The following is a 22,570-nucleotide window of genomic DNA, read 5'->3' as shown; positions in this document are numbered from 1 at the left end:
AAACAATACATTATCCATGAAATATGAGACAGTAATAACCACCCTTCATTTCTCATAATTGATATTGGTATTCTTGTGAGGAAAAAAAAGTTTATAAATGTTGCATATTTTTATATTCTTCTGTAATATATGTTGGTGTCAACATAACTTTAAAAATTAAAATAATTTAGCTTTATTGAGGGAAATAAAACTAATCTATCAAAAGTTACATCATATACTGATGCAAATCGGATCATTTTTTGGGTTAAATTCGATATATTTTAGCGTCCAATTCGCTTCAATTCATACCACACTCAGCCAGTAGGTCGCCTGTTTTTAATAGAAGACAAGTCTTAAGATCACTCTGAAGTTTAGATAAAAACTTCAATAAATCTTAAAGGTTTCTTAGAGTATTTGTGATGTTTGTTCTAAAAGGGCATTATATCAGTGTCGATGCGTTTATAGTAAAGCTACAATGATAAGAAATTTGAGTCTTTAGCAGTTGTTTTTTACTAATTAAAAAATATATCTATTTCTCTCAATGGAAAATATAAACTTACTCCAAGTTTCATATATTTGATTAGAAATTCATATTCTGCATCTAAATCACCCCTACATGTTACGTTTTAACGTGGCGGATCATAATTAGCCTTTCCTCTTTGGTCTCTCAGATTTGACTTTCTTGAAGAAAACACGTTACGATTACGAATTCGGTTTTGACTTGTGTAAGGAAACCCCTTGTCTTCATGGAGGTGTGTGCAAGCAAGATGGTGGTGTAGCTAAATGTGTATGTGAGCCTCGTTATGGAGGTAAGTTGTGGTCTTTTATCGATTTAATTGTATATTTTCGTTCATTTGCTTATCACACTTATTATATGTGTCGGAATTCTTACCTGGGGGTCATGCCGAGATTTGGAGCTCGTCCGATTGCAAGAGTAAACTAGTTATTTAATGTGAATACTTTAATTTCATACGTGAGCCTTTCGGTGCACCTCATTGCATTTTGTGCACAATACATTATAAATATGCATGAGAAATTCATAAATGGTGATGATGATGATGATGATGATGATGATGATGATGATGATGATGATGATGATGATGATGATGATGATGATGATGATGATGATGATGTAATGTTGCTGTCCGTGTGATTCTCGTTATTTTTTTTCTGTTTTCAATGTTTGTGGGTTTCTTTTTTTTTTTCAATTTAATTTTTTTCAAATTTCATCATAATATTTCTGCATCAGGCATGTTCTGTCAAGACCTGTGGTGTGCCCTATCTCCTTGTGGACACGGATGGTGCAATATGACCTCATCAGGCTTCGTCTGCACTTGCCACGCGGATTACTTCGGGGTGACTTGTGACCTTGACGAGTGGGGATGTGCCAGTTATATTTGTAACGGACGTGGCAGGTGCATGCCGGGAAACCAAACACACCCTACATGCAAGTGTTCCGGGGATTGGACGGGTGAGTAAACAAATGTCCTGTTGATCATTTACTTGAGTCCTTAACCGGATCAGTTATGTCAGGTGAAATTACTTTTCAATAGACTATGGTCCTATCTAAAGATTAACAAGAACATGTTACAATCCGGGTTTAATTCAAAAGATACTGCATTTGATCCTCGCTTAACCGCCTCTCCTTACCAGCCATTTTCAGAATTGTCCCCAAAACTTCACAACCACCAAACACAAAAATAGACATTTTATCTTACTCAAACAGAAAAGCAACAAGCACATTTCATACATAATATTGTTCGGCAATGTGGGCTCTATAACAAAATGTCAAGTTTTTATAGTTATAGCAAAAAGAAATGAAACCTGGATGAGAAAGTGACGGTTGCATCCTAACAAATGTGACGATTTTCCAATAGGTGGTAAGGAGAGGGGTAAAGGACATAATAAATTTGAAATGAAGTGAGTAGGAAAGCGGCAGAAGACAACAGAGAATAAAAACTTCGCGGCGGCGATGGGGGCTCGAACCCACGACCTTACTGGTGCGATAAACCCGCACTGACCGGGGAAATCGTGACTTTACCGTATGAGCTATCCATGACCCCTAAAAAAGTCGCATCAAATTCTAGTCTATCGAAAGCCACTTCTCCCCGACTTCTTGAGGCCACGGGTTCAACACACACAAAATCCGCGAAGTTAGTTGGCCAGCATTTAAGCTAAATAACTAAATAGCTAATATTCTCAACACAAACATGTAACATAGAAACGATTGAGACATTGAGTTTGCTCTGGTATTTGGGGTGAATTTTTAATTCAGAAGAGTAAAAATAAATAAGAAAATAAATCTGAAGGCCTTCTATTCATACAATTAGAAAGGTTACGATTATTTCATGGTTTTGACTATATTGAACGAGGCTATTATCCAATAGTAGTAGTCCTCTAAAGCCATTAGGCCCATTGCGCCGGCGTTTATCCCTGTTTCTACGTCGTGAAACGGGTAATATCAATTGTTTGCTACCCTTAGGATACGAAGCTAGTCAATCGCAAAATAATTTCCGCCAGATCTAACAGACCTAGATACCCAATCACTGGTGGGTGGACAGGGGGATCAGAAGAAAAAAATCTCGACTACACCCAGAATTGATCTTTGTTCATTTAATAATAATAATAATAATAATAATAATAATAATAATAATAATAATAATAATAATGATAATAATAATGATAATAATAATGATAATAATAATAATAATAATAATAATAATAATAATAATAATAATAATAATAATAATAATAATATAATAATAATAATAATAATAATAATAATAATAATAATAATAATAATAATAATAATAAATAATAATAATAATAATAATAATAATAATAATAATAATAATAATAATAATAATAACAAGATATACTATATTCATAAAAAAAAGGAAATTCGTTTACAGACATGGCATGCATAAAAATGTATAAACACAAAGTTGAGAATCTATGGCAACGAGGTGTACATATATATATGCAAATGCACAAAAATGTAAAAATATACAACCAAGAACCAATAGCAACACTTTATATATTAATTTGATAAATTGAGATATATATACCGCTGGCCTTTAGTCAGAACTTGTGTGTGTGTGTATATTTAAAAGATATTATTTAATTTAAATCACAGTTGCGCGTTAAAAATTCGAACACCATGTGGCAAAAATGAATTAAGGTGACGTGTTGTCTTTATTTTTATAGATATAAGGCGACGGCTCCTCGTGGAGAACTTAATATATTTGCGAGGGGGGTGATCGCCATCCTTCATAACTTTCTCGATTTTACTTAGACAAAATCTCTTGAACAGTTCTTCCACACTTTGCAGGTGAAGCGGGTGCTCTACCAACTGAGCATTTGTGACCCCCATTATCTGCTAGTAGTAAGACATAACTTTAAAAAGGGATTCATTGAGCGATTAAACATGTTTTTAACATTCTTAAACCATTAAAGTGCATCTTTTTATTTTCACAACCCCGTGAAAATAATTCTTTAACAAAAGGTGAAATTCATTCCGTTTTGAAAATGGCACAAGATTTGTTTTGCTTCATTCAACTGATGATGATAATTTGTGAAATTGATATCTATAAGATTATTTTTAAAACATAAGATTGTCGCACGAGATAAAACAGAAAGTTTTATTTTTAACGTCAGGAATGAGACCATCAAAAATGTGGCGTCATTTTGTTAGTTTACTTTTGATTCTATTAAAAATTCTTCTATATTCTATTTATATATAAATTATGCCTTTTGCGCCACGATATCATAAGAAATCGTCGCCTAGGCATTCCACGAAGGAATATAGATAACTCATCAAACAAGATGTCTGATGTCAACAGGAATCACCCATGTTGTCCAAGTGAGCAAATTGTGGGTTAATAATCTTGCTCAAGGAAAAAAACGAAAGTGCCTGAAGCGGGGCTCGAACCCGGGTCATCCGGATCACAGTGCAATGCCTTAACCAATCGGCCACTTGGCATATCTATTGTATGATGCGGCAAACTAAACGAGTCGATGATAGTGAGGGAATGAAGTGTCCATCACTGGTTTAAAAGTGTAAATATATTATGTTACATTCAAAAATAGCTTGATTTGTGGTTATGAGTCAGATTTCATTTTGTGTACCACGTCATCAGTCAGTCTAGAATTGGATTCAATAGTCTGATGTCACGTCGCTCAGCAACAGCGGCTATCGTTGTTCTTAACAAAGAATTTCGGCACTTTTTATTCTTCATGCTGGCTAGAACTTTTCATATGTCTTGTCATCGAATGTGTAAAAGTCAAAACATGGTCAAATTTATGTTTTTTTGCCCTCTGGATACGCGTTTATGCTCGTCGGAGAAATATTTCATTAGGGCGTCCGCCATTGTTCCGATAGTTTAGAGCCAGTTACTAAGTTACCATGCGTCATTACGAGGGAAGTGACGTCATGACTGTTGAAGCGTAGTGTGCCCAGTAATCGAGTAATCGATTGACCAATGTTCACGGTTTAACTCATTCAACCCTAACAACGACTTTATCCGTGGTTTACCCGGGTTACTTTTACCCCATGCCTATTTATTACATTTTTTCTGAGACAAATTATAGGCGTAGTATCAAACCTAATGTTTTTAGTTTTTAAATGTTAATGGCAGTTGAATAAAACTTTCTATGTACAAGCTCGTTTTTTAATACATTTTTTCCAATTTTGAAAAGTAGGTAAAAACTCTAGGATCGAGTGAGTTAATCAAACACGTATTCCAATAATGAAAAATGAAAGAGCGTAGGTGTTATGATAAACCTTTCTTTCAATCTTGTTTTTTTATTCTTATATTGTTTTGTGCGGCTATTTACTTGTCTTGTGGTATGACACTTTGCTTGCGAATCGGAAAATCCTGGGTTCAAGCCTCGCTCGGCGCATAGTTGAATCCTTGGAAAAGGATCTTTACTCACATTCTCTCACAGTAATAGTGTCGAATGATTATCTGGCCGTTAACAGCATTGTCTCTGTCGGAGAAAAAACATGTAATACCGCCCTAACAAGCATCCTATCCCGTTCTACAGGTTAATGTTACTGTTGGTCAGGGAGCCCTTGTAAAGCGCTTTGAGCACAATAAGTGGATATTGCGCTATATAAAAGCTCAAGTACTATTTTTTTCGTTATAATTCCAAACGAATTACCAGTAGCAACTCCTCCTTGGGTTTAAACCAATATTATAGAATTGAACATATGTGACTCAACGTCCCTAAATATCGGTATTATGTCGGCATGGACTGGCTCTCTACAATAATTATAGTAAATACTTCTTATTGTTGGATTTTTTTTTTTCTTTTTGTCTTTTGTTGTTTTTTTTTTTTTTCTTCTTTTTTTTTTTGGGGGGGGGGGGTTTGGGGGGGGGATGTTTTCTGAGGGGGGGGGGGGGGGGGGGTTGTGGCTTTTTTGTATGAATTTTTTTCTTTTTTTTTTTTAATTTGTTTGTTTGTCTTTTTTTTTTCTTTGGCAATGTAAGTAATGGTATTTATTCTCCACCATATCGAGTAGAAATTAACCTCAAATCTCATATTTTTGGCTAATACAAAACACACCAAAGAAAAAAAAACGTGAGCCTTTGTATAGAGAATTTCCACTAAACGTGCTCAAAGCGCTTTACAATGGGTCATTGGCCAACAGCAACACTTGACATGTAAAACGAGACATGACACCTGTTAAGCGATATTATGATTTTTTTTCCGATAGAAAACGCTGTTAACGGCCAGGTATTCATTTTACACCTAAGAGTACGGTGAGAGAATGTGAGTAAAGAACCTTTTCCAAGGACTCAACTATGCGCTGAGCCGAGTGAGGCTCGAACTCATGACCTTCCGATCCGAAAGCGAGTGTCACACCACAAGACCACATAGCCGCTAACAGTTCCATTTCGAGGGCCCGGTTAATCCCGAACGAATACCACTCTCACCGGTATATTGCCTGTTTCAAAGAAATAATGACATTCGCTTTATGTGATACAGTGAAACCAAACCCAGCTGGAAAGGCTAGTTATTATTATTATTATTATCATTATTATTATTATTATCATTATTATTATTATCATTATTATTATTATTATTATTATTATTATTATTATTATTATTATTATTATTATTATTATTATCATTATTATTACTATTATTATTATTATTATTATTATTATTATTATTATTATTATTATTATTATTATTATTATTATTACTATTATTATTATTATTATATTATTATTATTATTATTATTATTATTATTATTATTATTATTATTATTATTATTATTATTATTATTATTATTATTATTATTATTATTATTATTATTATTATTATTATATATTATTATTATTATTATTATTATATTATTATATTATTATTATATTATTATTATTATTATTATATTATTATTATTATTATTATATTATTATTATTATATTTATTATTATCACTATGACGTCAAGAAATTGAAAATTGTTCTTGTTCATTAAATTTAGCTAAATGCCACGAATTGAGCTTTAGACAATGTAACACCATAATAATATTCTGAATGTGACAGGATTGCCAGAGCGATTTTGAAAATAGTGCCAAATGATCTTGAGTAGAAATCAAAATCTTTTGATGAGCTGGAAAAACTGTTTGAACGGAACAAGAGCAAAGCTGAAAATAAATGATTTGTGTCAATTTAATATAGATTATGATTTTTGCATCAATTATGGTAGTCCTTCAGAACCGTTCTGATCGTGGAGCCGAAGTTTTATCCCGGTTTCCGAAGCGTGAACTAGAAAACAGAAATTGGTTTCCGTTCCGTCAGATCTAACAGACCCAGCTAGCCATTCACAGCTGAGTAGACAAGAGGATCAGAAAAAATAATCTCGTTTGCACTCAGGATCGATTTTGGTCTCTATGTACGTGAGACGAATGCTCTACCAACTGAGCTATCGAGAGCCTCGATTATTTAATAATGGCTTAACTCTCTCCTTACCGCCTATTGGAAAATCGTCACATTTGTTACGATGCAACAGTCACTTATGTCATGCAGATTTAATTTCTTTTTGCTATAGATATAAAAGCTTGACATTCTGTAATAGAGCTCATATTGTCGAACAATATTATGTCTGTTTTTGTATTTGGTGGGTATGGATTTTCGGGGAAAATTCTGAAAATGGTTGGTAAGGAGAGGGTAATTCGTCAAATATGTTACAATAGAAATTCATTTTTCTTATTCAAATTTGCTTTACAAAACACAAAATATATATATATATATATATATATATATATATATATATATATATATATATATATATATATATATATATATATATATGAGCCAAGGTCAAAAGGTGCCAATTTTTTTTCTCAAAATAAAAGTGACATAATAGTCCATTCATGTTTCTATATGTGTAGCAAAAAACCTGTACTTCATGAATCAAAGGCCCTTTAGATAACTTTAAGGTCTAACGCAGCATAATCACGTCAACAATACCTATATGTTGCTGGTGTCACCTGTGACCGGTGACACCAAAATGAGACAAAAACTCAATAACCAAATGATTTTTGTTGAGTATCAAACTTTATTTAGTAAGTTATAGACAAAAAGACACAATCGATAACAATCATAGTACAATGATATTACCAACTATTTTAGAAAATGTTGCTTTTTGGTGTCATCGGTCACAAGCAACATAGGATGCGAATGTATTATTTCATAAAAATGTTTGTACCTTAACAACAACAACAATATTGCATATGCTTATTACCAGCAATTTTCAGAACCTTTTGGAATAAAATGTTGGGAAATAATGTGACCAAAGCATATCTTATTTAGCGACATTGTGTCACTTGTGACATTAGACCGATGACACCATTACTTATGTCACAAGCAATACCAAATTGCAATTTCGACAATATATCATTAATTTCAGTCAAACCAGTGTAATAACCACAGTTAGATATGGAATTTAATAATATTTCAGAAACCAAAGACTTCAAAAATAGAAATATACATGGAAATTAGAGCATCTGAATGTGACTTGTGACATAAGACCGGTGACACCATTACTTATGTCACAAGCAACACCAAATCACACTTTCGTCCATAATATATCATTATTTTCAGTCAAAAAAGCACAATAACCTACTCTAAAATGAAATTCAATAATATTTTAAGAAACTAAATACTTTCAAATTGGAAATATACTTAGAAATTAGTAATACTATTGTTACTATTACTTTGGTCAAATCGGCACTAGAACGCAATTTTGCCTCAATAAATCAAGAATAGCAACTGAACACATGTAATATAGCCTGTTAAATGTAATTCAATGACATGTCAAGCTTTGAAGAACATGAAAACAGAAATACATTAGAAACTTCAAACTTAAGTGTCACCTGTGACATTTTAACAAATGACACCAATGGTCACAAAAAGTACCAGAAGTCACACAAACACTAGATAAATATCAGCCATGGTAATGAATTCATGTAACCATACGGTAACATCCGCCCTACAGATCAAATCTGCTAGTTTGTAGTAATTTAGTGTGTTAATAGTAAATCAAATCAAATTTCTTGACAACCCTTCTATTATCTGGATTCGTCAAAAGCTTGAGTTTTGTCTTTTTCTTGATTGATACAACCCTGAAACATAAAAAATTAGAATTACAAGGAAATAATTAATTGTGTCAAAATCACAGTCTTATGTGAGATGTCATAATATCATATTTGTAAATAGAATAACAGCTGAACACATAATTATTTGGTGGCACTTTGTAATGTCCAATATCAAGTGTTGCTTGTGACAATGTAAAATAGCGATGACACCAAAGTTCAACTTACCTTTTCTGCCTGGAGCCACGCTGGAAAGGCAAATGAAAGTGCTGCACTTCAAAGACTGGTAAGAAGGGTGGATCAAAATTACGAATCGCCATTTAACGAAACAAACTTCCACGTGTTCACGCATGTCGTGTTGCTTGTGACAAATGACACCAAAACCAATAAACCTCAATATCGGCAAAACGGTATACATTTACTCCAAGATTTGAGTTCAGATAGTAAATCTATGCTTTTTTCTCATAATAAAACATTTTATAAACATTAAACATGTCTTAGTATTGTGCTGTGTTTGATGACACCAAAGGTCACAAGCAACACCAACTTTTTAAGAACTCTATATGAAACTTAATCAGATATGTAATGTACTGCAATTGCGTTTAAAAGTAAGTTTTGACTTTATACTATTAGTCAAATTTCAATCACGCGAGCTAAAACATCACATTTAATTTCTACATGATTTCTAAAAAGGTGATGCGGTGACCTCGTTTTAAGCACATGCCAAACAGCATTCAAATTTCACTTTCAAGTTGTTTATTTCATATTCTGTTAAACAGAGTATGTTGAGCTATCTCATTTTATCTCTTCTTCATATTATCAATTGATTACAAGCATTAACCCAATGAAAACAGCCCATAATTAAGTAAAAATCAAATTTTCTTAACACTGGTATCAGGCGGGCACCTTTTGACCTTGGCTCATATATATATATATATATATATATATATATATATATATATTATATATATATATATATATATATACATATATATATATATATATATATATATATATATATACATACATACACATATACACATACAAGAACTTAATGATGTTTTGTACATTCAAATTATGTATAGCAGGCACTTATTGCTTGTAAGTTTAAGTTTAAAAATACAATTCACGTGTTTGGTCGACATGACTTTTTAGTAAAAATCTTGAAAATGTTCGAGGGTTAAGGAGATGGTTAAAATCCAAAAGAAATGTCGGAATCTAGTAATTTTATTCACCTTATCTCTAATGCCATCTGGGAGAGACGGATGGCAGGACTTTCATCAACAAACGCTATTTTTATATCCGTGTTTCCAATTTGTCTATTCCCAAAGGCAAAAATTGCTGTTTATTACTATTATTTTTTAAAGGTGAGCTTTTATAAAGAGCAATATCCACTAAATGTGCTCAAAGCGCTTTACAAAGGGTCATTGACCCATAGAAACACGTAACATAAAGAACATGACAGACGATAATACATTTTTTCCTGACAGAGACAACGCTGTTAACGGCCAAGTACTCATTTTATACCTGAGTACGGGCCTGAGAGAATGTGAGAAAAGAGTCTTTTCCAAGGACTCAACTATGCGCCGAGCGAGGCTCGAACCCAGGACCTTCCTATCCGAAAGCGAGTGTCATACCACAAGACCACATTGCCGCACATATTATTATCAGAATCTAACAAGAGAGAAAACATTGAAGACAATAAATGATAACATTAATCGTAATAAGAGTAGTAATATATCAATCGTATGTTTATCAATCACTGCCAATGTTTACATTACGACGACTGTCCGAGAGGTGTGGTTATATTCCACTCGGTGTCTATTGAAGACCTCGGTCAATGCCAGTTTAGAAGTGTGGAGAGTTTGGAAATTAATAAGACTTCAATAACAGCCATTCCTTAACCACCCCTGACCTTGCGTGTGGAGAAACCCATTTTTAATGGGATTAGTAGCGATCGTTAATCATTGTTCAATGATGGGATTAATTATTATTATCAACTCTCAAGACTAGACAACAATCAATCGGCATCACGTGATAATACAAAAATAGAAACACGTTTATGGAGTCTTGTCAATAATCAACTCCCACGTGCGAAAAGACAAGCGAGTTATACATAAAACATTGCATTTACATGGAGATTCCGAAGGCACCTACTACGTGACCAACGTGCACTTATTTGCAGGTCAAATTTACCCAATTCATTATGGGCTCATTGTAGTAATGGAACTCTCAAAAAATGACGCAAAATATTGTCCCCTACAACAATAATAAGCTAGGTCCATAATTTAGAAATTAAGGAGCAGGCACCGGTGTAAATTAAAGATCTGAACAAGTTTCTATGAAAGGTGCCAGACAAAGCAAGAAAGAAAAATACAAGAAAAATACCATCCCAAAAAAATTAGTCAACCTCGACTGTTCTTTATATCTTACACCAGTGCCTGCACCTTAATTTCTTAATTTGATATTTTCAACAAAATAAAAAAAAACTAAAAGTGGAGCAACTCAAATGTCTTGGTCCTCGTCCTCTCGTGTTCAATATAGATGTGTTCTTTGATGCAAGTGAGGGTTCACAGCGTGAAGAATATAAGTATCAAAATTGTCCCAACTATCGGGAGCCTACTCTGTGGTGTAATGGTAGCTCGTCTGACCGGTAATCAGAAGGTCTGAGGTTCAAGTCCACTGATCTTTTTTTTTGGGGGGGGATGTTTTTTTTTTCCTCCTTTTTTTTTCTTTCTGCTTTTTCTGGTACTTGAGTCGAGTGGGGGTAATGCGTGTATAGTGCCTTACCCCCAATGACACAACGGCGAGATCAAAACGTTCCATGACCACCGTCACCCATCCGCCACCTGGTCACGCTTAACATTGCTTGACATTTGTGACAAGACGATAAACTACACCGCCGAGCCGCTGAGTCACGTAAATATTTGGCATTGGGTCCACACCGACCCCCCAAATTCTTTTTTTAAATTGAGCTTTAAAATTATATAAAAATGAGCGTTTATATAGGGCAATATCCACTAAATATGCTCAAAGCGCTTTACAATGAGTCCCTGGCCAACAACAAAATTTAACATGTAGGACGGGACTTGATACCTGTTAGGCGATATTACAATTTCTTTTCAGACAGAGACAACTCTGTTAACGGTCAGGTACTCATTTTACACCTCAGTACGGTGAGAGAATGTGAGTAAAGAGCCTTCACCGAGGACTCAACTATGCGCCGAGCGAGGCTCGAACCCAGGACCTTCTGATCCGAAAGCAAGTGTCATACCACTAGACCACGTAGCGAAATGTCCACTAAACGACGTGCACAAAGCGCTTTACAAGAGGTACCTAGGCAACAACAACATTTAACATGTAGGACGAGACATGACTCCTGTCAGGCGAAATCAGACAATTTTTTCCGACAGATACACCACCGCACTTTGCGGCCAGGTACTGATTTTACACCCAAATGCGGTGAGATAACTGGTGTAAAAAGCCTTTGTGTGGCTATGTCGCCCTGTGGTATGACACTCGCTTTCGGATCGGAAAGTCCTGGGTTCGAGCCTCGCTCGGCGCATAATTGAGTCCTTGGAGAAGGCTCTTTACTCACATTCTCTCACCGCACTCAGGTGTAAAATGAGCACCTGGCCGTTTAACAGCGTTGTCTCTGTCCGAAAAAATTATAACATCGCCTAACAGGCGTCATGTCCCGTCCTATATGTTAAATGTTGCTGTTGGCCAGGGACCCCTTGTAAAGCGCTTTGAGCACATTTAGTGGATGTTGCGCTAAATAAAAGCTTAATTCAAAATTATTTTTTTCTAAGGACTCAATTATGCGCTGCATGGACTAGAACCTTGGAGCATTTCCCAGCCGAAGGCGAGTGTCAGATCTAGAGATCACCTTGCCGTACTAGAATGAGACAATGAGATACAAAGTAAAAGTAAAAGTATTGTATTGATCTTCACCTAGATTTTTCCGTATTGACTCATCATTGAAAGCAGACAATCATACAGTCTTTAACTCAATAGCAAATTATTCCGTTTACATCATCCGTCACGTTGATAAACCCCCGCGGGCTTTATTTGTTTTCACAAAGAAACGTGAGAGGAGTTGAAAATGTTCTCCCTGAGTCAGGGATTTTTGTTTTCCCAATAACGAGCTTTTATGATATATATATATATATATATATATATATTATATATATATATATATATATATATTATATAATATATATACTATCAGTCTGTTACGCCCTTCCGCCACGACATCATAAGATATCGTCGCCTAGGCATTCCTTGAAGGAATATGGATAATTCATCAAACAATATGTCTGATGTCAACTGGAATCACCCATGTTGTCCAAGTGAGCAAATTGGGGGGGGGGGGTAATAATCTCTTGCTCAAGGAAAAAATCGAAAGTGCCTGGAGGGGGGCTCGAACCCGAGACCTTCCGGGTCACAGTGCAATGCCTTAACCACTCGGTCACTTAATATATCGCTTTCGGATCGGAAGGTCCTGGGTTCGAGCCTCCCTCAGCCAATAGTTGAGTCCTTGGAAAAGGCTCTTTTCTCACATTCTCTCGCCGTATTCATGTGTAAAATAAGTACATGGCCGTTGACAGCTTTGCCACTGTCGGAAAAAAATTGTAATATCCCCTAACAGGTATTTACGTCTTGTTCTACTTGTTACTTGCTGCTGTTGGTTATGGACCCTTTGAAAAGCGGCTTGAGCACATTCAGTGGATAATGCGATTTATAAAGGTTCAAGTTTAATCTTCTGACACGGGCTGAACCATGCATATCAAGATCATGACTCTTGTGTGCATTTCTCCTTTCTTTTTTTTTTTGCCGACGTGACTGGTTGAACCCAAGACTTTTTAATCCGGGTCTTTTTCTGGCGTTCTGTGTGTTTTCTCTTATTCGTTATTAATCCATTAGTGCCGGTGATGTAATGACATCATTGTTCTTTATTATGTTCGTTTTCATTCCTCGTTATCCATATCCAATGAGAGCTCTTTTTTTTAGGTTTGACTTAGGGATCGATTGTATTTTTTTTTCGTCTGCCAATGATATTGAGTTGGCATACGTCTTCATATATCCAGACCGGCCCAGTACTACAAATAATTCGTAAAAATACGAATTTTTGGCTTCAACAGGAGAAATAAATAGACATTTTTGATTCAATACAATGTCTTAAAAAGAAAACGTTGGTGCCACAAAGCGTCTATTCAGAGGTTTGAAGGCATGTTTAATACTGATAAGAGTAAAATATTAATTTGTAAAGTTAATTATAATAACTTCTTTTTCTTCCCTCTGAAAATTACGAATTTTTAACATTTCAAGTTGGAAGGTCTGCATATCGTTGTTCTCACGAACCCTCATGCTCTGACTTCAACGGCGAAGAATTTGACTTTATAGACATCTCGTCTAAGATCCCATGCAAAGTCTGCATATTTCTCTGTTTTCATATCATATTATAAAAGACTCTTTACTCACATTCTTTCACTGCACCGTGTAAAATGAGTACCTGGTCGTTATTGCAATACCGCCGAACAGGCGTCATGTCTCGTTGCTGTTGGCCAGGGGGCAGCGTGGCTCAGCGGTACGGTCTTTGCTTCGTACGCAAAAGCTACCGAGTTCGACTACCCGCCTCGTTGTGTGGCCTTGAGCAATTCACCTCGACCTCGCTCACTTTACGTCGCTGCACTGCGGCTGACGCTTGGGTTATTCCAGTCTTCCCTTGGGATAGACCATAAAGACAACTTTCTCCTTGGGAATGAATAAAGGGAATTTTATTTTGTTTTAATTCTATTTTTAGTACCCCTTGCAAGGCGCTTTGAGCACGTTTAGTGGATTTTGCGCTGTATAAATGCTCTAGATGTCACTGTTTATCTGACCCGTGTTTTAATAGGAACAAAGAAAAAAGTATGTGTTATAATTAATATACCCAAACTAAAAAAAACCCAAACGTTGTCCATTTTACCCTCTCCTTACCACTATAGGAAAATCGTCACATTCGTTACGATACAACCAACATTTTTCTTATTCTAATTTCTCTTGTGAATCATAAAATTAGAAAATGAACAGTGTGTTGTAGAGCATGTTTTGTTAAAGAAATTATGTATGGTAAGAACTTTACTGATATCGTGTTTGAGTGGTAAAAAATCTATTTTGTGTTAGTTGGGTGTGAGGTTTTGTGGGAAAATCCTGAAAATGGCGAGTAAGGAGAGAGTTAAAGGACTGATAATCTATATTCTTGTATTAATATCAGGATGACTTGCCAAAAGGAGTAGATATCTATGTTTTTCACGTGTTGGGCACGCACTTGGGTTGGGTAAGAAAAAATAAATAAACCCGCTCACGTTTTGATAATATTCGAATGATAATGGCATTATAATGACGATGATTGTGATTTCATAATATTGAGTAGAAAAATAATCGATGTCGTACCATATAAAAAGTGGGTTGAGGAATGACATTAAGGTATGTGAATAATAATATAGATCTAGAGATCGTTTGATAAAATGTCGTGGGTTGTGAGGTGAGGTGATGTCATCGAATATCGACAAGCTCTGACAGCGGCGGGTATTTACGTCATTACTGTCTAGAGTTAACGTATGGATCTAATGAATGATGACATGTGAACTCGTAGCTATGAACAGGGATCCAAACGGAAACAAAAGTCGTGACATCACAGCTAAGTTTCTGGTTCCTAACTACTTCGAAGTGTGTATGTAACTAGTCATTCAGAGCACAAATGATGAAACCCGTTACATTTTGACTCATCATCGGAATAAATATTTGCGACTATGTGGTCGCTTTTGGATTGGAAGGTCCTGGTTTCGAGCTTCGCTTAGCGGGCGCATAGTTGAGTCCTTGGAAAAGACTCTTTACTCACATTCTCTCACCGTACTCAGGTGTAATATGAGTACCTGGCCGTCAACAGCATTGTCTCTGTCGGAAAAAAATTATAATATCGCCTAACAGGCGTCATGTCTCGTTCTACATGTTACGTGTTGGTGATGGTCACATTTAGTGGATATTGCGCTATATAAAAGCTATATAACAGCGCATAGTTGAGTCCTTGGAAAAGACTTTTTACTCACATTCTCTCACCGTACTCAGGTGTAAAATGAGTACCTGGCCGCCAACAGCATTGTCTCTGTCGGAAAAAAAATTGTAATATCGCCCGTCATGTCTCGTTCTACATGTTACGTGTTGGTGATGGTCACATTTAGTGGATATTGCGCTATATAAAAGCTCTAGTTTTATTTTAGTAGCAGGATGTATAGACAGATTCTAAGAATTACGAGAAGTAAAAGAGCGAGGACGGATTGTCTTTAATGACAACCAGCATATAATTAGACTAGAAAATAAATTGCCATCACTCTGAAACCAGATCATTTACACAAGGTCAATGTTTTAGTCCTCCGGAAGAGTAGTTTTACACTTCCAATGAGATAGGAACCAACTTGTTGACATCCCCACTTTTCTTCCGTTTTATCTTTCCAATCTTAATTAGTTGTTTTCATAAAACAAAAACACAGATTTGTGAGCTAACACTGAGTACGTGATGTTATTAAACAATAATAAAGGTGAGCTCGGTTTGTGTAAATAAAAACGCATGGTTTGATTCAATATTTATCCGATAATAATTGTCCGAACGGGACTTTGGTCGCAATAGGACCGTTTAAGAAATCAAAAGATCACACACACACACACACACACACACACACACACACACACAAACATTTAGATGTTGAATATTAAATTTATAACTAGAATAATAAAGTTCTCCACGAGTCAAACTAAATCACAAACGATAATGTGACGGCAATCAAGTACCTACCTATTGATGATATGCGTTTTGGTAAAATACTCACAACATCCGCCAGATGGATGTAAGGTACCAACACACAAAAACATTTGTAGTCTGACTTGATAAAATTTCGTGAGAAATAATCACTAAAATAGCTGTCTAAAACACAATTGAAAAGAGCTGATTGACGTCGACTTGTTCCTCATATTAATGCTATGCGTTAAGGTAAAATACTCACAATATCAGTCAGCCTGATTAAACGTACTAGCACAAAAAACTGTGTGAAACGTTTACGTTTATAGTACGATTGATAGAATTTAGTGAGAACTAATCACTAAAATGGCTGTCCAAAAAACGATGACAAAGAGCTGAATGACGTCAACTCAGTTCCTTCTATAGCTGTTGAAATTATCTTTGAAATTTGGTGAGAAATAATCACTAAAATAGCTGTCTAAAACACAATTGAAAAGAGCTGATTGACGTCGACTTGTTCCTCATATTAATGCTATGCGTTAAGGTAAAATACTCACAATATCAGTCAGCCTGATTAAACGTACTAGCACAAAAAACTGTGTGAAACGTTTACGTTTATAGTATGATTGATAGAATTTAGTGAGAACTAATCACTAAAATGGCTGTCCAAAAACGATGACAAAGAGCTGAATGACGTCAACTCAGTTCCTTCTATAGCTGTTGAAATTATCTTTGACACATGATAATGTAGTGTACTCGTATGGCAACAACGACATGACAATAGACTGTCGGTACGAGTACTATGTGGTGTTGTATAACGCTTTGGATGACACATGATAATGTAGTGTACTCGTATGGCAACAACGACATGACAATAGACTGTCGGTACGAGTACTATGTGGTGTTGTATAGATAGTTCGAAGATGACGTCACTCAGGCATTTGTTATTGTTCTTGCCATCCGCGTTTGTGAGTTGTTCTCACTAAACTGTATTAATCAGACTATAAAAGTTCATGGTTACACAGAGTTTGTGTGTTGGTCCGTTATACTTCTGGATGGCAATGTTGTGAACTCCTTGGCCAATCGCATTCTATCTATAACGCTTTGGATGAGGATGGACGTGAGCATTAATGAGTTCTAAGAAAATAATGATTATGTGAGAAAGTGAGAGAGTGAGGGAGAAATAGAGAGAGAGAAAGAGAGAGAGAGAGAGAGAGAGAGAGAGAGATGGAAGAGAGTTAGAGAGAGAGAATGAGAGAAGGAAGGAAGTCTGTGTGTAAAGTTTGTGTGTGAGAGAGAGAGAGTGAGAGAGAGAGAGATTGCAAAATCGAGTGTGTGTATGTGTGTGTGTGTGTGTCTTCCTTTTATGAGAAAGAGAGAAAGTGTTGGTGTTTGTTTATGCGCATAATAGATAGAAAGAAAGAAAGAAGAGAGAGAGAGAGAGAGAGAGAGAGAGAGAGAGTGAGAGAGAGAGAGAGAGAGGAAAGATGTGGTGTGTCTGTGTGTGTGTGTGTGTGAGAGAGAGAGAGAAAGATTGCAAAATCGAGTGTGTGTGTGTGTCTCTTCCTTTTATGAGAAAGAGAGAAAGTGTTGGTGTTTGTTTATGCGCATAATAGATAGAAAGAAAGAAAGAAAGAGAGAGAGAGAGAGAGAGAGAGAGAGAGAGAGAGAGAGAGAGAGAGAGAAATGTGGGTTCGTATGTGACTGTGTGTGAGAGATAGAGTGAGAGACTGAAACATACATACACACACACAGAGAGAAAGAGAGAGAGAGAGAGAGAGAGAGGAGAGGAGAGGAGAAGAAGAAGAGAGAAGAGAGAGAGAGAAAAGAAAGAAAAATATATATATATATATAAGTATAATAATATAATATAGAAAGAGAGAGAGAGAGAGAGAGAGAGAGAGAGAGAGAGAGAGAGAGCACCAGAAATAAACCAAGCAAATGAGACGTCATTATATCGGAAATAGATAATAAATACTGACAAGCCGTGTCGTGACCTCTTATGTATTGCTGAACAGATCAAAAGAGTTCGCGGGTTTGACTGTATTGATGAATCGAACGGAGGTATGTGCTGGTATGGTTGTGTCTGTGCGTTTTATTTGTTGGAATATCATATTATTATTATTTATTCAGTAACTATTTCAGGTTGTAATTAATAGCACTATGCTTTTAATTTTTGTAAATTATATTTGTTAATTTACCGAGAGAGATATTAGTTCACTTTGATGACCAACTTGGTGATGTTCTTGTCAACGAATTAAAGACAAATGAATGAAAGGACCTTTCATTAATTCTTACTGACTGTTTTAGTTTTATGAACAAATTATTAGGTGGACTATCGCCTTTAAACAGTAATTTGTCGGGATGATTTGATTCCAGAAAAGTGAAAGTAGAATTAAAATGATAAGAAATATGAGCTTTTGAGTTTTTTGTAAGGTAAGAAATTGGTATTTATTCTTCACGATTACAAAAAGAAATCAACCCCAATGTTCATGTTTGTGTCTATAAATTCAATTTCCAGCATTTTGTTCAACTGGACATAATACCGTTTTGATACGGCCGGTCACAAATATGACCAATTGTCTTGTGAAATCCCAGGTTTGAGAGTTCTTTTGCCAAGTTGAAGGCCATTTTAATCGATCGATATTTGAAAGACTTCTTTTCTAGCTAAAATATTTTATTAACGTTTCAGAGTATTTGAGTTAAGTTTTGTTTGTTTGAAGAGAATAATGAAAATAATTTCTTGAGACGAAACCTCGTCATCTCTTTGGTTAGTTTAACTTTATTAACATCTTTGCCGTGAAGTCGACACGGCTATGTGGTCTTGTGGTATGACACTCGCTTTCGGATCGGAAGGTCCGGGGTTCGAGCCTCGCGCTCGGCGCATAGTTGAGTCCTTGAAAAAGGCTCTTTACTCACATTCTCTCACCGTACTCAGGTGTAAAATGAGTACCTGGTCGTTAACAGCAGTGTCTTTGTCCGAAAAATTGTAATATCGCCTTACAGGCGATATGTCTCGTCCTACATGTTAAATGTTGCTGTTGACCAGGGACCCCTTGTAAAGCGCTTTGAGCACATTTAGTGGATATTACGCTATATAAAGCTCAATTTTTTTTAATATAACACCGTTTTGAGGCGATTTGTCAAATGCTCTCTACAAACTAAACTTTTTTTTTTTTTTTGGGGGGGGGTTTGGTGAACGGATTTACAATATAAGCACTAGCTATAAAGTGTAATATTTTTGCCGTAGGATCCATGTTTGTATTTGAGCTAGGGTTGCTCGTCAAAGTTGTTCCGTACAGCTCATGTTATAATTTATAAATTATGAACTTTTTTTATATAACTTGTTCCAGCCATCACCTGTGAGTAGACAAACGTTTACTTTTTATAACAGTCTTATAAAGTATATGAAAAGAATCGATCCTCAAAGGGATGGGGGGAAAATCGACATGTACATATACGCAGGTCTGACATCCAAACCTACTTATGGGCCTAGTTTAACATTGTTGTCATTAACAATATTTTGCGTCATTTTTTATTGTTGAGCTTTTCATTACAACAATGAGCCCACAAGGAATTGGGTTAGCAGACCTGCAAATAACTGCACGTCGGAAAAAATATATTTAAAAAGATAGGGTTTGTAGTTAAAATTGTTCCGTACAACCCATGTTAAATGTTGGTATACGAGCACAGAATTACTGGCAAATCTAGAAATTGTAAAACATTTTTACTGATTGATATACGAGTAAGTTGCAAACCTGTTTTTTTAAATAAATAAGTGAGGTTTTATATAGCGCAATATCCACTAAACGTGTTCAAATTGCTTTACAAGGGGTCACTAGCAAACAGCAACACTTAACATGTAGGACGGACATGTCGCCTGTTAGGCAATATTACTTTTTTTTCGGACAGACACAACGCTTTTAACAGCCAGGTACTCATTTTACACCTGAGTACGGTGAGAGAATGTGAGTAAAGAGTCTTTTTCATGCGCGATCAAGGCTCGAACCCAGGACCCTCCGATCCGAAAGCGAGTGTTATACCACAAAACCACATAGCCGCATTAATCAAGGGTAATTCTATCAACCGTTGACTCATGTGATTATTGTAAAAATCTGCATAATAAACGGTCCTTAATTTGGCCAAAAAATAGAGGTGCTTAAATGAGCCAATAAAATAGAGAGAAAGATAAAGTGAGTAAATCTGACTCATACATAAGGTGTTGTTCCCTTAATTTGACGTTGGGAATCGTCATTTGGTGCCCTGTGTCCAGATTCATTTGCGCGTACCTACAGACCTTAAAAACAAACCACTGTGATACTTGATGGTCAAACGGTTCATGTTAATATCCACAATACAGAAGAAGAAGAATTAAAATAGTTAAATGGTCGTAAGTATAGTCTTTATCCTCCATAAATATTGGGGGCTATCCACTACTGTTTTATAAATATTTATGTTGTAAAGCTATAACTCGTAATTCTGACTGAGCCCAGCGTAGGCTGTTTAGATATGTGCAATCATTATGTATCTATGTAATTTTTATATATTTAAAAACATTTTACCATATAGATAGTATGCGCTCGGCTAAGAAGCTCATAACATTGCCATCCGGAAGTATAACGGACCAACACACAAAACTGTGTGTATCCATGAACGCTTATAGTCGGGTTAATACAGTTCAGTGAGCATCACTCATAAACGCGGATGGCAAAAAACAATAACAAAGACCTGAGTGACGTCATCTTCGAACTATCTATAAAAGCGGACAGGACTTGGGATAATACACACACACTTAGAATGTTCGGACGTGGTCCTATGGCTATTAAAATGTTGTTGTTTTTTCATTTTCCAAGTGAGTTTGTTGATTTTAATAATATTAACATCTTTCGCATTTTTATTGTTCTGAATTAAAGTAAGGAAATGCATTCGATGCAGAAAGCCTACCGGGACATCTTTCAATATGTTCTCTTTTGTTTCGAATATAATATACGCCTACAACTATTTCTTTTCCGTTCGTCATTCAATACATCTACTCATTTTCACAACTCGTTCATAACGTATAACGATATTGATGATGCGGTAACTAAAAGATCAGGTGTTTGGGGAATGACGTGAACTTTCAAAGATAATGGGCGTAACAGACAACGTTACTGATCGGATTTCATACCTACCATATTATGCCATCATTGGAGATTGTGTATCTATGGTGATTCTGTATGGTCATTATTGGCAATTTCTCAAGAGTCGTGACTTAATTTTTCTTTTGGTTAGTACTTAGTATCTTAGAAATGCTTGCAATGAAATTGTCACAACTCTTGGGAAACCTCTTTGGTGTATTGGTAGCACGTGTGACCGGAATTCAGGAGGTTTGAGGTTGGAACCCCTGTCAAGGAAGACTGAATTTTTGGGATAAATGAATTTTAAAAAATTAACAAAATAAAATTGTGCTTTATATAGCGCAATATCCACTAAATGTGCTCAAAGCGCTTTACAAGGGGTCCCTGGTCAACAGCAATATTTAACATGTAGGACATGCGGCCTGTTTGGCGATATTACAATTTTTCGGACAAAGACAACGCTGGTAACGGCCAGGTACTCATTTTACACCTGAGTACGGTGAGAAAAAGTGAGTAAAGAGCTTTTTCCAAGGACTCAACTATGCGTCGACCGCGAGGCTCGAACCCAGGACCTTCCGATCCGAAAGCGAGTGTCTGACCACAAGACCACATAGCGGCATAGGATGTTATGTTTCTCGTATTTCTCTTTCTTGCTTTGTCTGGCACTATTTCATACATACTTTATCAGATCTTTTTGTTACACCAGAATCTGGTCCCTAATTTGTCAGCATGATGTTAAGATGTGTTTATGAATATTAACTTGACACCTTTATATCGCTTTATCTGTCTTGTTCGGCTTTGTGTTCTTAGAGTATGACACTCGATCTCGGACTGATAAATCCTGTGATCGTGTCCCACTCTAAGCGCCCAAAGCTGAGAGTCTTTGGGAAAGGCACTTTACTCACATTTTTCACCCCTTGATTAGGTTAAAATGAGTACCTGGTAGTTAACAACTATGTCCCTGTCGAAAAATAAATTGGAATCTCACATCACGGACGTCATATCTCGTTCTGCATGTTAGGTGTTACTCTTATCTAAGAACCTAGCTTTGAGCACATTTGACGAATATTGTTATATATAAACGAA

General features: G+C 35.8%; 1 protein-coding gene across 1 annotated transcript in view; it reads left to right on the top strand.

Moving 5' to 3' along the window:
* The window catches only part of LOC144976815 (uncharacterized), a 132,919-nt gene that overhangs the window by 83,898 nt on the left and 26,451 nt on the right, over positions 1-22,570 (top strand). The window contains exons 18-19 of the mRNA XM_078921295.1: positions 651-788; positions 1,229-1,450. Coding sequence (XP_078777421.1) covers positions 651-788; positions 1,229-1,450 — 360 coding nt within the window. The remainder of the gene's footprint in view (positions 1-650; positions 789-1,228; positions 1,451-22,570) is intronic.

This window comes from Berghia stephanieae, chromosome 7 (genome assembly GCF_034508935.2).
Source record: "Berghia stephanieae isolate SIO BIC M18660-M18661 chromosome 7, UCSD_Bste_1.3, whole genome shotgun sequence".
Taxonomy (NCBI): domain Eukaryota; kingdom Metazoa; phylum Mollusca; class Gastropoda; order Nudibranchia; family Aeolidiidae; genus Berghia; species Berghia stephanieae.
The sequence above is the reverse complement of the archived record's forward strand: the minus strand, read 5'-3'. Positions and strand labels throughout refer to the sequence as shown.